The sequence below is a fragment of the Podarcis tiliguerta genome, assembly GCF_965153285.1.
Source record: "Podarcis tiliguerta genome assembly, chromosome: 5".
In the NCBI taxonomy this organism is placed as follows: domain Eukaryota; kingdom Metazoa; phylum Chordata; class Lepidosauria; order Squamata; family Lacertidae; genus Podarcis; species Podarcis tiliguerta.
Genome location: NC_139538.1, coordinates 42,158,999 through 42,174,821, shown reverse-complemented (window position 1 = coordinate 42,174,821; position 15,823 = coordinate 42,158,999). Strand labels below are relative to the sequence as shown.

The window sequence follows — 15,823 nt, the reverse complement described above, 5'->3', positions numbered from 1 at the left end:
TACATTTATCCAAAGCTGCTTTGTATCCGTTTGTGTTTTTTTAATTTCAATTTTCTTGGTTTTTTTAAACGCCCAAGCCCCTCCTTCCTCAAAGCTCACCTCTTTCAGCATACATACACAGCTTAGTTTCAACTTGCATCATCCTTCCTCAAGATAAACTTTGCTTTTGAACAAACCCTTGTTTCTGGTGCCTGTTCCAGCTGTTGATTTTCCCACAAGGCAGAAACCATGGAGTTGTAAACCTCTCTCTTATAGGACCAAAGCCTGAGGTGAGAACAGCAGCTGATAAAAGAAGGCAAACTACCATAGGACAATTCAGTGTGGACCCTTGGGCCAGCTGCCCTTAGTGCGTCAGAGTCAGACCCCTCCTTCTTGCCACCATCAACCACCCTCTGGCCAGTCTGGCCCCAATCTGCACAACTGCTCACTAGGAGAAGGCAAAAGATATGGAGGAAGCTGCTCCATCTCCTCACTCTGGTCACTGCCTGCATGCTTGGTGCAGGCAGGTGAACAGGCACTGATAGCAAAGAGGAAGTTGAGGAGGAGCAGGAGAGCGATACTTTGGAGACCCCTGAACTGGTGGGGGCCTTGGCATGTGCACAATAATGCTGACATCTGACATCAGCCTCATGATTATATGTTACACAGGCGAAAATGGAAAAGCTATATACTTAATACAAAATGAAAAGCTTTTCAAAAGAAAAACTTAAGACAGTCCAGTTCCATTATTCTGGAACAGCTGGTTCACTCAGGATATGATATCTCAAAATGGATGTTGGCCATAAACCATAAAACACTTTTCAACTTTTGAGCACCATTTTGAGACCTTGCCTCTACTCCCCACCCACCATGGGTGTGGTCCCTTCTTTTTTCTATGCTTGACATCCAAGCTGGTCCACGTGCAGCTGATATAGACTTCCCCTTCTCCTCCTGCCCCCTTTTAATGTTTGTCTGTATTCTGTGAATTCTGTGATATCAGAACTCATGAAAGGGGCCCTTGGCCTATGCCCTTTTAAACTGGAGATGGCAGGGATCGAACCAGAGACCTTCTGCCTACAAAGCATTTACTCTACCACTGCGTTGCAGGCACACCTTAGGGAACCCTAATGCAACGCAAATTCATTTCAGACCCCGTTTCTGTTTGCTCAATGTGGATAGCAAGCTTCCTGTAGTTCTATTAATTCTTCATAGGCCATATGATGTCCTCCTCCAAATCACTGCCTTCTCACACTTTCCCCTGCCTCCATCTGGATTTTCTCATTACAGGGACACTCCAAAAAGGCGAGGACTAACAGGTCCAAATAAATATTTTAGCATACCTGTGATTTCTCTTCCCTCTCCCACTTCCACATTTTTGGCTATGGTTTAATACTGCAAAGGGAGATGCTCATCTTCAGGGCACTTTAAAGTGTGATCCCTCTCCTGTGGGTCACTTCAAGCAGACAGACATTTATGGACAGCCTGAGCTACAATTTGCGTATCCCTTCCCTTGCCAGTTTTGTTTAATCCTTTTCAATCCTGGTTAGCATCAATAAGGCTTCACGTCATCTTTAGCCAAGTTAATCCTGGGTTACACAAATAACTTTCTGTGAATTATTTAATTTTCTAGCTTGCACTGTTTCAAGTGCGTAACAATATATATCTATATATATTAAAGCTCAATCAAAGCGCTGCAAAATGAATAAAACTGCTTTGAAAACAGTTCCTGGAGGGGATAATCACCCACTACTTGCTCTGGTAAACCACTGCATCTCCCCATTCCCACTGCTAAACTAAGAAACTGGGAGGGACAACAATGAAAGTTCTGATTAGATGAGTTTCAGTCTTGGCCCAGATCAAAGCAATTTTATAGGCAGGTGTCTATCCTCCTACTTTCCTAATTGGGAGGGAAGGGTGGTAGTTGGGAAACAAGGAGTTACAGCCGCTCAACCTAGCCCCCAAATCCACATGCTTAAAGCTCTCATGTAGATGCCCAAAAGCCATCTTGGTGTTGCATCATTGTTCTCCCCTCCCTCCCTGCCTATACCTCAGTCCCATAAAAAGCTGGAAGGTGTGGCAATGGAAGGTCTCAGCAGATTTATACCTTAAGCAAGGAAGGTCCTTCAGCCCCCAATGGCACTTGGCCAATGAGAACAACAGAGTTCACAGCACATCTCTGCAAAGGGGACCCATATTAATGCAGCCTTAGAGTGACAACAACACCTTTGCCACAGCTGAGTGACTCTCGCTTGCCCCAGGTGAGACTGTGAGACCCAATTAACATCCCCTCTCTCCCAGGCTCAGAGAGCTCCCTAACCCAGCTTTCCAGGGCAGGTTCCATGGGAATGATTTTGTTGTTTATACCCACAGCACAAACCTGGCCTAGGGGCATCAGCAGCCATGCATGGGAGCAGGCCTTGCTTGCCCTCTTTGATGATCAGTAGCTGAACACAAAAGCTGCAATTCCCAGGTAAGGCATCAGCAGAAGCGCCTTGCTGTCTCTCTCTCTCTCTCTCCTCCTCCCCATTCTGTGTTGTAAAGGCAAGGTGACGGGTGCAGGTGAACTATCCCAACACAAAGTATCTTGGCAGAGGGGTGGGATGTAGCAGCACTGAGCAAGTGAGACTGCGCCCTATGGCGTGTTTATTTAAGGAATTAAATAATCATTTAATTGCACCATTTAATTAAAAAATTCTTTAATTTGGATGCTCTTCAGACAGAAATAAAATAAGGCTCCTGGAGTGGTTTAAAAATTACTAAAAAGAACGTAACAACCCTGCTGGATCAGGCTAATATCCCCTCTGGTCCAGCATCCTGTTCTCGCAGTGGCCGACCAGATGCCTGTGGGAAGCCTGCAAGCAGGATCTGAGCACAACAGCACTCTGCCCGCCTGCAGTTCCTGGTGTCCAGAGGAAAAGAAAGACAGTCCCCTGCCCTCCAGTTACAGCCCAAGGGCTCCTCCACTCCATCTAGTTATTGAACTTTCATCTGGATTTGCTTGCACAAAGCTCACACAGGTTAGCTCATATCTGGATTTTATTGAGCATCTGATCTCATTTGCTTCCAGGGAGCTTATACATCTGCTCATTGATAATTTGTTCATCCCGCACTTTTTGATGCATTTCCCTGACGCTTCCTGGACATCAGCACATACACATAAACAAACTGCTTTCCCACCCTGCTGCCCCCCCCCACCCCCAACAAGGATCCTGGAGCAATTACAGTGGTATCTCGGGTTACATATGCTTCAGGTTACATGCGCTTCAGGTTACAGACTCCGCTAACCCAGAAATAGTACCTCGGGTTAAGAACTTTGCTTCAGGATGAGAACAGAAGTTGTGCTCCGGCAGCACGGCAGCAGCGGGAGGCCCCATTAGCTAAAGTGGTGCTTCAGGTTAAGAACAGTTTCAGGTTAAGAACGGACCTCTGGAACGAATTAAGTTCTTAACCCGAGGTACCACTGTACGGGATAAAATAGCAAGATGAATGAATATGTTATCAGCTCCTCCACACCCATTCTAACACAGCCTGGCACTGGCTTAGATACACTTTTGGGGCACGGGCTTCTGAAAGCAATTTAAATCCATCTCACAGAATCAGCCCTATCTAAAGCAACCGGAGACCCTCCACGCGTTTGCCGCACAGAGGTGACAGTGTTTGGGTATGGGTATGTCATCAAATCTGGATCTGAGGGTGGCTCAGGCAAACTTCAGAGTGCAGGATGCTGTAATTTTAGACCTGTTTGTTTACTTACCAGTAGGCCTAAGCAACCTTTACCACATGGCTTTCAGGGCCTCTTGCCTCGGCGATGGCTGAACTACTGACCCTGAGAGTTGGCAAAACACTGGGGTTGCACTCTTGACATCCTCACCTCGAGATGATATTGCTTCTGCAAGAAATATCCTGCTGCCCCACCCCAGTTCATAGTGCTTACCTGGATGTCCTTACATCAAAGTGGGGGAAATGCTCAGTGTACTTGGTGTGTGTGTGTGTGTGTGTGTGTGTGTGTGTGTGTGTTTAGGTGGGGCAGTTAAGGTTTCCGAAGCATCCAAATACAGCCCCATTTCAACAAAGGCTGGCTAGCCTCTGTTTTTATTTGTTTTTGAAAGGAGAGGGCTGTGAGGAAAAGGATCTCTGCAATACTGAGCCCATGAAATGTGAGTTGTTTTGGCTTATCCTATCGATTTTGTAGTGCCCCTCAGGGGCTCCATAACTATGATTTACAACTGAGCGCGAGAAGTGTAGGTGTGCAGAATTTTGGCATTGCACAGGACCCCACTGAAATTTCTACATTCCCACCTCCATCCCTGCACCACGACTTCAGAATGCCACTTCTCATCTTTCAGGATGCCGGGTTTACAGACCCTTTAAAAATTGTGGGACCACCTTGGCAGAGTCCTTTAAAATGCTATGCTAAGCAGAAGCATCCTTCCCCAAGCTGGTGCTCTTCAGATATTGCTGGACCTGAACTATCATTATTCACCATCACCAGCCATGCTAACTGGTCTCATGCCACCTGGGACTTGTAGCATCTTACCTGTGGTCACTGCAACACTGTGTGTTTGTCTTGTCTGAAAATCACGAGGGTCCATTACAGCATTGAAAGCACTTGAACATTTATGTACGAAATTAGCAAAGTTCAGCTCCAGCAAAGCTCAGCTCCAGTGGGGCTGCAAGCTTCTTGGTACACCACTATATATGCCCACACACACACTTTCCCTCCAGCAGTTTCTGAAGTCTTCAGAACAGAAGAGGTATTCCTTAATCCTTGTGGATTACAGCATCAGTTTTGAGATTGTCATCAGGTGTGTGTGGGAGAGAGATGGGGGCCGCACACACAGAGAGAGTCTGTGTCTAAGGGGAAAGAATAGGATTAGAGGGTCAGGATAGGGCAATCGGTCCCCCTCTGGAGATGATGCTATCAAAACGGATTCAAGTACTTTGTGCCAATGAAAAGGAAGTCCTAGGGGAAGGAGACCTTGCTGTCAGAGGTTGCTTTTGATAAGCTTTTCCAAGGCAAGGGGGCTGTTAGTTTGTTTTCCCCAGGCTGAGAGGGACAAGGCGTATATGGTGCTCTATCTTGCTTTCAGTGAACCTAAGAAACCTAAGAAAAATAGAACCTAAGTCAGGCTTTCATGAGTGAGTGTAGGTAGCTTGGTAAGTGCTCCTAGTGGAAATACTACAGCACAAAGATCTAATGCAATGCCTGGTGATGTTAAGAGAGTCACGCTGATCTCTGGAGAGCTGCTTCTGATATGGGTGGCAATACTTAAGAAGCAGGGTGTTGACATCTTGATGAAAGTGGTGAAGACACACATTCTGCTGCTGAGCACGTTGCCACACAAAACAGAGCAAAGTGGACTACAGCATTCTGTAATAATCCAGGCACCCCTGTAAATCACTGGGAACTGGATATTAACTGAAAAGCAGTTGGGGGTGTATGTCTCATTGTTCCGGTCTTTGCAAAGCCATTCTCTAGTTTTAATGTAAGAACCCACGACATAAGATACACCACATGCAGCCCAGTGGGATATTACTAAATGATGCTTCAAAGCGGAGACACCAAAAGCAGCTTTAAAAGATATCAAACGTGCCCAGAAGGCAGGCAGAAGAAAGGATGAACATTCAAATCCTTGCAACTCTTCAAAAAACGTTTAAGAGGAGCATTTGACAAATCTCCCTATACGACTATGGGTTAGAACAATGAAGGATTCAGAATCTGCAGCGAACTTCTCCAGGGTTCATTTAATGCAACTTTGTGCTCTTTATAATATTGCACCAGTTCTATACTAATGCTATGCCCTAGCACAGCTTTCACCAACCTAGTGCCTTCCAGATGTTTTGGACTACAACTCCCATCAGACCCAGTCAGCACAGCCCCAGGCCAAAAGGTCGGAAGAACACTAGATTGGCGAAGGCTGGCTTAGTGGATCTGTGAACTGTACCCTGATGGCATTTGGAGTTTTAAATGCATCAGCAAAAGTTGAACTGTGCACTGCTTGAAGGATCACACCTTACCCTTGATGCAACCACATGGATCCTTTGAATAGGGGAAATACGAAAGCCATTTATCATAGAAAATACTTGTTGGATAGGAAATATCCTAGTTTTAGCTAACTAAGGTGAATGTGCAAAGAGCCAATGCAGGAGAGAGACACAGGAAAGATGCATTCTCTCCCACGATGGTGCAAAAAAGAGAGGTAAGCAGGAAGTGAGGTCAGACACCCTGAGAGTGTCAGTCTAGCATTTGAGGAAAGGTCAGCCCAGGTTATATCAGAAAGGCAGTCTATGAAGCATGGGGGTTCCTTGGTCTTTCTCCGCACACGAACCCTTGAGACCTTAGTTACAGGCAGGTAGCCGTGTTGGTCTGCCGTAGTGGAAACAAAATAAATAACTAAAAGAATTCCTTCCAGTAGCACCTTAGAGACCAACTAAGTTTATTATTGGTATGAGCTTTCGTTTGCATGCACACTTCTTCATATGAGTCTTTAGTATCCAGTATCAGTTCTACTCAAGAGTAGGCTCGTTGACATTAGGTCCATTAACTTCAACAGGCCTAGCCTGAGCAAAACTTAGTTGAATGCCAACTTGTGCCATTACTATATTATGATCTAGGGCCTTCCAACGAAAATGTGAAAACAAAACCATTTCCTCACTGTAGCAAAGCAGGCCAAGGAAAGCTCTAGGCACCAATCATGATGGCAAGTCTGCCATCTTGTGGCTGCATAGTCTGTTGTTTCATGGAAGTCCTACAGCTGTTAACCACTAACTCGTCAAGCCTTTTGCAGGAACCGCACTGGGGTGGGGGCTCTTCTCATCTGCAGGTAGGAAAATCCCCATTCCCTTAAAGAAAAGAGAAAGGCTGGTTGCTTCAGCCACTCCCAGAGAGTATTTTGAACAAAACCAAGCTCATACCTGAAGGTTTTTCTCAGCCTCTTTACTGCAGGCCCAAAATCCCTTCTAGAGATAGGCAGCTAAGGTGTGCCATGTGCTGTAGGTACTTATAGCAGGAAGGGAATGTTATATAACATTCAACCATCACTACTTCAGGGAGTCCCTAACTAGCCTTCAAGAATCATATTCTGTGGGAGGATAAACCATATTGCCTCTTGCAAGATTTCTCCAAATATCGGAATCGTTAATACTTAGGAGCGAAACTAAACATTTGCAGGATATGAGTGCATTTTAGATATAGGAGATTCTTATTGGGAAGGAGGACTTAGAGAGGGGAAGGTTACCTCTTCACTTGCCCACCAGTGTCAGAACAGGTATCAGCTAATAACTTTAGGGGAAGGTTCCAGAAAAAGCCATAGCACAGTGGTAGAGTGCATGCTTTTGCTTGCAAAATGTCCGACTTTCAAAATGTCTCCAGGTACAACTGGGAAATATTGAAACCCTGGAGAGCTGCTGCCAGTCAGTGTTGATAGTGCTGAGCAAGATGCACCAATTGTCTTGACTTTGTATAGCCCAGTAGTTCCCTATGTTGCCACATCCTCAGTGGCACCTATGGGGACTTTTCTCCCAAGGCTCTTAACTGCACTTGCAGAGTGGTTGTTCCAGCTTCACTGGGGAGGGAAGAGATAAACTTCCCTAGTACCACGCTGTCTTCCCATTAAAGATTGTGCACCCTCTACCCCCAACTAGACCTGCAATTGAGTGGGGTCATACATGCCATGTATTAACAAATATTTAGACTTGACTAAGAGCACAGAGCTAATGGTAATTTCTTTCACTACACAGTTAATTCTGTCTTGGCATTACAGTGGTACCTCAGGTTAAGTACTTACCGTAATTCGTTCCAGAGGTGAGTTCTTAACCTGGAACTGTTCTTAACCTGAAGCATCACTTTAGCTAATGGGGCCTCCTGCCGCCAGAGCACGATTTCTGTTCTCATCCTGAAGCAAAGTTCTTAACCTGAAGCACTATTTCTGGGTTAGTGGAGTCTGTAACCTGAAGCGTATGTAACCTTAAGCATATGTAACCCGAGGTACTACTGTATATGTGAACCCACGGTTCTCTTTTAACCTCGACTTGCTTTGTCATTCAACCCCCAGATACTCACCAAGCTACAAAGGCACAAGGAAAAAGCAGCTGGAAAGCAAACCTAACTTTGGAGAAACAAGCCATGGTTCAATCATGAATGGGAGAACCTGCAGTTTTTTAAACAAACCATGGCTTGGTGTTATGAATGAAGCAATTATATCTCAATCAAGTAATATAGATTTTGTAGTGAAGTATAGTATTGGGAAGCTAGGTGCTCATCTTTAGTCATGGAAATAATAGTGCTAAGACATTAGTATTTTTTACAGGGCAATGCTATGTCTCCTTCAAAGGAAGTCCCATTACTCCTAGATTAGGGGTGCAGAACTATATAGTCTTTAGTAGTGTTACTTGCTTAAAACATGCATACTAATTGTGTATTTCTTGGCCATTACTGACATGTCTACAATTCTTTTATTAATTCTACTGACTTATTTTAAAGTAAAAACTATCAACTATTTAAATTGAAGAAAAGCAAGCTCCCAGATCTTGAAATCAGGCAAAGTGGCAATGCCAAGATTGGTGCTGAAAGTCACTTATATGTTACTCCGCCAGACAAGCTGAGGGAGAGATCCCGTGTGAAGCCACTTCTGGGAAACAGCAAGAAATCCTTTCATACTTATAATGTATTTCAAGAGGAGAAGATAAAATCCTGTAGCGTGAAAGTGAGTGTCATGGTGCTCCATGGCTCTCGATTCCACACTTCCCACCAAGAAAAAAAGTTCAGAGTAGTCCACATATTGCAAACACGTTTATTCCGAAAAAGCAAAACTTGTTAGAAGAGATGGCACAATGTGAAAACAACTATGTCCACAAGTCTCAAACACAGTTATGATCCATGTCTTACTACTAATTCACGCACAGCTCTTGACATATAAAGGATGAGACGAAACAACAGGAACATAACACAGGTTCTATTCCTTCTCCCTGGCATAGAGTTCAGCTGGAAGCAATCCTTTTAAAAAACTCTCTACAATAATGGCATTTAAAATGTGGCTAATATAATATGAACAAATACATATATGGTTTTAAAATTTGATTAAAAATAAGATCTGGTTTTCCCCTCAGAAACTAAACCCTACATTAATCTGTCTGAGCACTCCAAAACCAAGAACTAAGGCACACAATCTTCAAGAGAAGGAGGCTCAGCAGGTAACTAATTTATTTTATTTCTTTTAAAATGTTTTTATTGCTTTTTGAAGCGAACAAACCAACCAACCACAGACACCACCTTACATTCCACAGGTATTACTCATTCCTTAGGGAACATGTCCGTTAAAAAGATGTAAAATGCATAGGGAACATAAAACTTGCACCCCTCTCTTGACTGCCTCACCTGCAGAGAAAACAACCTAACACACATCAACAGCACCAGTAGAAAGTTTGGGCACCTTTCGAAGTACCGAAGAAATCTGACCAGAAGGCACAATAGGAACCAGTTTTCTCAAGGGGGGATATGTGTTTTGAGGAGTCTTCAGATTTGCCAAACAGCAGGCTATTCCCCCAGGTAGTCAGTAGCACCAGTTACTTGTGTCAGCCATCAGATTCGTATAGAAAATATAAGAAAGGTTTTCAAGAAGTTCAGCTGCAGAACAGTAGCACTGCATTTTAGGAAGAAGAAAACCAGCAGCACCTGGCAGGAAGAAAAAGTTCTATTATGTGTGGTGGTGTAAGCTTCTATGCACCCTGCCCACCAAAAGGGGTGAACCACTAAGCCTTCTTCACCACAGCTAGCCACACGCAACGGAGAAAGCCAACTGCTCAGCGATAAGAGAGCATTTCCTCTGTGTGCAGAAGGCCCAAAGTTCAAGTCCCAGCATCTCCAGGTAGGGCAGTGAATGTCCTCCTTCTGAACCCCTACACAGCTGCTGCCAATCAGTGTAGTGGTTTGATTGCTGGACCTTGGAGAGCAGGGTTCCAATCCCCACTTGGCCATGAAGTTCACTGCGTGACCTTTGGCCAGTCATTCACTCTCTCCCTATTCTACCTCCCAGGTGGTTGTGAGGATAAAAGTATGTGGTGACTGAGCTCCTTAGTGGGGTATAAATACAAACAGAGGGAATATTGAGCTGACTGGACTCTGCACACGGCAGCTTCCTTTATCCCTATGGCTCTATTTCTTCCCAAGGCCAGAAAATGGGTGGCAGTGTAGGGCTGATAGGCCTGGTTATATTAAAAAGCAATTCTGGTGGCATGGCCGCTGTCACAGAGTCAGCTCTTGTAGTTGGAAGAACACCAAAGTAGAGCAAAAACAGCTGACGATGCCATCTCCCCAGGTGGGCCTCCTTTTCAACCTGCTGTGCCAAACAGCACAGCCAACAGTCAGAGTTTTTTCCCCAATAAGATCTGGAGAGCACCAGATTGGGGGCACCTGTCCTCGTTCTCAGCTGCCCAACCTCTCCACAAACACGTACCTTCAGGGAGATGTCAGGCTAAGACCTGCGTTGCTTCTTCGCTGGCTTGATAGGAGGTAGCTCCCCTTCCTCTTCTTCCATGGACTCGTCCTCCTCACTAAAATCTTCCTCATCTTCGCTAAACTCATCATCTGAGAGGTCCTTTTTGTGAACTGAAAGAAGCAGCTGGAACTGTTACTTTGCAGTATGACCTGGGGAAATGCCTCCAGTCCCTCCTCTCACCATTGCTTGCCAACTTCACCCAATTCCTAAGAGCGTCTCAAGCAGTGAATCACCTGTGCATGCCAAAGCATCCACACAACATTCCCCAGCTCTCTGCCTTATGCTTCAAAGAAGGGCTAGGTACCATTCCATCATGCACACCTGCCCATGAGATGTGACCAAGTCTTCCTCACTTGGAGGACGAGCAACCTACACGCAACTCTGAACAGAGCGCACCACTGAGCAAAGCCACACATTGGGTGCTTTTGACTATACAAATGACATTCCTCCAAGTAGCCTGTTTTAAAGTGTCCCCCCATGCCTCAAGACACCTCAGCAGTGCTTTCCAAGGTGCCCTGGGCTCTCCTATGGTTGTTGCTGCTGGTTTAATCACAGGAAGGCAAGTTTCAGCTTCTTTACCCCACTCTAAGACAAGGAAAGGAGGGACACAGGGCAGCTGGAGCTGGGGATTTGCTTTTCAGTGTGACCAACCAAACCACCTTTTTTAAAAGGAAAGAGTAGGGAGCAAAAGGGAGACCCACTGCTGCAAACTGGGGAGAAGCAGCACGTATGTATTTGATGGGGACAGTTTTTGTACCCAAGTATAGCCACTTTTCCTTCAGGGAGGGGGATTTTCAAGTATGTGGTTCGGCTTGTGTGGCTCACCCCCAGCCTCCGCCTTGTACCCAGTTTCTTGTCTTTTACCTGTGGCAGCCATTTTGTGGCAGTGGCCACAACAGTTCCTCAAACTCTGCAATGTGCCCACAGGCCCAAAATGGATGGAGGAGTCTGTCGCAGCACATTCCTCCCTAAGAGAGAACACCCACTTCTCTTCTCTTAATTTCTAGGAACCTCCTTTGTTCTCAGTAGCTCCCCAAATCCCAGTCCAGCCTCCTTACATATTTGGTGTTGTCCTGCAAGGTGGACAGGGCCGGATCCTGAGCGCAGGCGGAACGTCACCGGGGGTTGGAGCTCGAAATCTTCCAAACACAACTGAGAAAGGAGAAGGAGAGGAAGATGTGATGGGAGGAAGGAATGTCTCCAGATCCCATTTAGAGCAACTAGACTCTGAGCTTTTTTCTTCCCCTCTTGCTTCTGGGCTAGAGAGACAAGACACTAGCAAGTCTATTTTCTATTGTCCCAGCCATGAAATTCTCACACACAGCTGAATGGGGTTTGACATCTTTCCACAGGGCCTGCAAGACAGAGCTGTTCCCCCAGGCTTTGGTCGGGGTTCAGTCTGATTCTTGTCTTTCTGTATAAGAACAAGCATTAAAGAGGCCTCCTAGCCTGCTCACAGGTCCTTTATAAGACCAGTGGTAACAGTTGGCCCTGGAGAATATTAACCACTCTCAATTTTACCCGGGGACTGCCATCTGTCCAGATTTTAATTTGCTCTGAACTAATTTTAAGATTTTAATTAATTGATTGTGTGTTTTTATGTTCTTTGTATACTGTGTTAGCTTTACAGTGTTAGCCGCCCTGAGCCTGGCCAGGGTACAAATAACAACAACAACAATAATTACTAACAACTGGAACAAATTAAGTTCTTGCTGACACCTTTCAAGTCACACTAAAAACACTGCATCAAATCACACATTTGAACTGATGACCTAAAGGAGGTCATCCATGACAAAGATCTCAGGTCTTGCAAACCCAGCCTTCTCCCCCACCCTCACCAGGTCTTCCTGTTGGACCCTGTAGCCACCATATGCCCACCTCCCACATTGCCCATGCACCCAACTGTTTCTTTTACCGAAGGCTGGCACGACAACTTTAGGTTGGCCACTGGCACCACAATCTCCTGGTCCTGATAGTCGTGCCCCACAAACTCCACAATATTGCACTCATCCTTGGCACCTTCCGATAGGCAAATCTTGAAGATGGAAGGACAAAGTGGAAAGAAGGGTAAAAACCAAAATATTCAGCAATGCTTAACAAAAAGATAATACCCCCCTCCCCAAACCCCATGAAGAACAAGCAGCTAGGAGTGTGAGATCATCCATTAACAGATGCAACCAGAAGAGTAAAAAAGCATAACCTCTACCCAAAGGCCTTCTGGGGAACTTTAGGTCCCTCTTCAAAAACAGGAGCATAGAAGTCCAATAGCCAACTCACAGCACAAGACTGGGCAAACTTAAGATTTCTCCTGGTTTGAGGCTCATCCTTCCAGGCAACTAGTAAAGAAACCAAGTGGTGCCTAGTATTTGAAGAGAGATTTGCCTATGTAGAACTCCTGGTCACCTCTGGCTACTAGCTGAGTTCTCAAATACTAGGTCATGCTAACAGGTCTGGGTCCTGGTTTTCCAAGCTAAGGATGTAACCTCTCTCACCATATTCAAAGCCAAGATATGATCAGAGTCATCTTCGTCAGACACTTTAAAAGTGTAGGATCGGGTACTGCTGTTCAGCTCACATCCTGGGGTGGGGGGGAGGGGAAGAGAAACAAACAAATATTGCAACTGATAAGTCAATTTTTCTAAAAGCAGCAGATTTGCAAGAAACGGAACAACTTCCTTCTTAACCCTTTCAAGCCAGCTATTTGAAACATTTATAAAACTTTTAGAATGGTGTTTTCTTCACATGCTTCTCACTTTAAGCTGTTAGGTATTCAATTTATTCTTGTAGAAATGAATGGGAAAGTGAAGCTACCAAATGCATAAGCTCACTGGGTCCCTTCTATCCTCAGCAATTTCTCAAAAGAGGGCAAGCAAAATAACTTGGAATTCTACCTTAAATTCATTTTTTGTTTGTTTATACTACCACTAGAGCACTAAATAATCTTCCTGTTTTTGAGGGGTGGGTGGGGAAGATATTCCTGAGCGGACAAAATGCAGTGTTGGACCCCAGGAGTATTTTTTTCTCCTGCGGACAACAATTCTGCTCTATGCTTGCTTTACCTTAACACAGAAGTTAACATTTTCATTGTGCACATTTATAACACCGTCTTCTTTGTAATGTCCTTTGTTTAAGTGGGGGGAACATTAGGGCATTTTGTTTATGTCCTTATTTTACTTCCCTCCCTCCAGCTATTCCTGATTGACCAACGAAGAAATTAAATTAAGATTACAACATCTGGGTTAGTCAGTGTTTTGTTGGACCCTAGTACCAAATTGATACTTTAATTAAAATAAGGTGGGGATGAGAATAAGGTGTGCGATTCAACTAAGGCGTATTTTTCACTATTGCAAAAGCAGTTGTGCCACTCTGCAAGATGGCGTTTGACCATTTGGAAACAAATCCACTCTTTACAAAGTATTCTTATTTACTATTCACACTTTTTAAATCTTCCCTTTCTTGAATGCGTTTTTGAAATTAATCAGAATGTCCCCAAAATCTTTTTAAACAATTTTCAAATGCAATAATTAGTTTCAGTTTTCTAACAAAAACTTTTATTGCTGTCATTAATATAGCTATGTTATCTCATACTGCATGTACACAGAATTTATATTTCTAATGGTTTCATTTGCTGGACTGCCGCAGAAGGATATAATCCACTGTGCTATGTTCCCGATGTAAACTAGAAGGCCCCAGAAACATTATTTGTAGTCTGATTCTATGTACCCGAAGGCCGAAGCTAGTCTCACTGAGCTCAGTGATGCACGTGGACTCCAAAACCCACGTGCACCGAACTGCTGTTCTAGGGTCAAGAAATATTCGCCGCTCGTCTGATTACAACATAGGCAGATCTTACAGTACGAAAGATCTAAATGCATTTTCGGTGGGAAATACCCCTCCTGCTCCTCCAGTGTAACGAGCCAAGCAAGCCACGTGGACGCATCTGGGGCTTTAAGAGGCACACGCGGCACCGGGATAACTTAGCGTCGGCACGCCACGTGCTTCCGGGCCTTGAACATCTAGAGACCCAGTTCATACAAATCCCATTAAGGGTCAAGTCTAAATGACCCAGATCCCAGTAGGAAGTCCCTCTGAACATCCCCCAAATGCCTTTTCCTGTTTTGCCCCAAAGGGCCCCGTTTCCCCCCTTCCACCTACATGCTCGCCTATCCCCGTTTCCTCTCTTTCCAGGCAGCGACAGGCCAGCCCTCCTTCAACTCACGGAACAAGAAGCTGCTGGTGCAAATCGGCGCCTTGACTCCATCCGCGATGCACTCCAGATCCACCAGAGAGGCCATGGCTTGCGCCGAAAGAGAGCGAGGCAGGACGAGGCAGGAAGACGCTCGCGCAGCGGAACCACCGACTAGCCCGGCTTGGCTAAGTCCGCCCCACCGGCAACGCGGATCCCTCCTCCAATCGGCGGACGAGGTAGGCGGCCCCTCCGAGGGAGGCGGGCGAGGTGGGTGGTCTCGTTTGCTCTGGGGAAGTTTTATCTGCGCCTTCTTAGAAAAGTCTCATTTTCCAGAAAGCGGTTTTGCTTTCGTTGCTTTCCTCCCGGAAGGAGAGACGGCTCTGTTCGTGCAAGGATCATGCAAGGATCCGAAACGAAATGCGTAGTCTTAGGTGGCGCGGGAGGGTGGGGGAGAGAGAGGGATCGCTCTGGGGCGCCTTGATTCCCCGGGCATGCAATAGCAGTGGGTGAGCACTCCAGCTGGCTAGAAGGGGAGTTGTGTCTGCCCTGGACGACGCACGCGGTATGCAGAAGGTCCTGGGTCCAGCCTCCTCCTGCAGTCGTGTCTCCAGCTGCGGCTGGGAACGACCTGCAGGACAGCCGCTGTCGCCGTAACTGCAGTAGACGGGTAGCAGCAGGGCCGGATTTAGGTTTGATGAGGCCCTAAGGTAATGGGGCCCTTTATATGTCCAGCTGTCCTTTGTCAGCAACAAATGGTCGCTGTTTTTTGTGTTGAATATATGTTATATGGTAACTTATGGACCTAATCGGTATCTAAAGCCATTTGCACATGCAGAATGTAGGCACCCTATATAGAGAAATGAGCAAACCAGTGATATTTTAGGGAGCAGGTTAGCAGGTGGGGCCCATTATCATCATAGGAGCCTACACAACACAAAACACTGTTGCTGTATGTAGGTTTTATTTTGCTTTTTATCTTATATTTTGGAAATATAACAGTACAAACAGTTTCCCCCCCTTTACTTTTTTGGGGGGCCTCCAAGAGAGTGGGGCCCTAAGCTATAGCTTGTTTAGCTTATACATAAATCCGGCACTGGGTAGCAGCAGTGCTTGGATTTGGGGATGAGGCAGTTTTCCTGCATTTCCAATTATTCCTGGA

General features: G+C 45.4%; 1 protein-coding gene across 1 annotated transcript; it reads right to left on the bottom strand.

Annotated features, from left to right (window-relative positions):
- Positions 1-8,757: 8,757 nt before the first annotated feature.
- Positions 8,758-15,243, bottom strand: NPM3 (nucleophosmin/nucleoplasmin 3). Its single transcript, XM_083443917.1, has 6 exons — positions 14,695-15,243; positions 12,968-13,053; positions 12,391-12,510; positions 11,534-11,627; positions 10,434-10,585; positions 8,758-9,652 (listed from the first exon to the last, which is right to left on the bottom strand). The coding sequence occupies exons 1-5, from the start codon at positions 14,768-14,770 to the stop codon at positions 10,452-10,454; spliced, it is 510 nt and encodes a 169-aa protein (XP_083300043.1). The 5' UTR covers positions 14,771-15,243; the 3' UTR covers positions 8,758-9,652; positions 10,434-10,451.
- Positions 15,244-15,823: the final 580 nt, after the last annotated feature.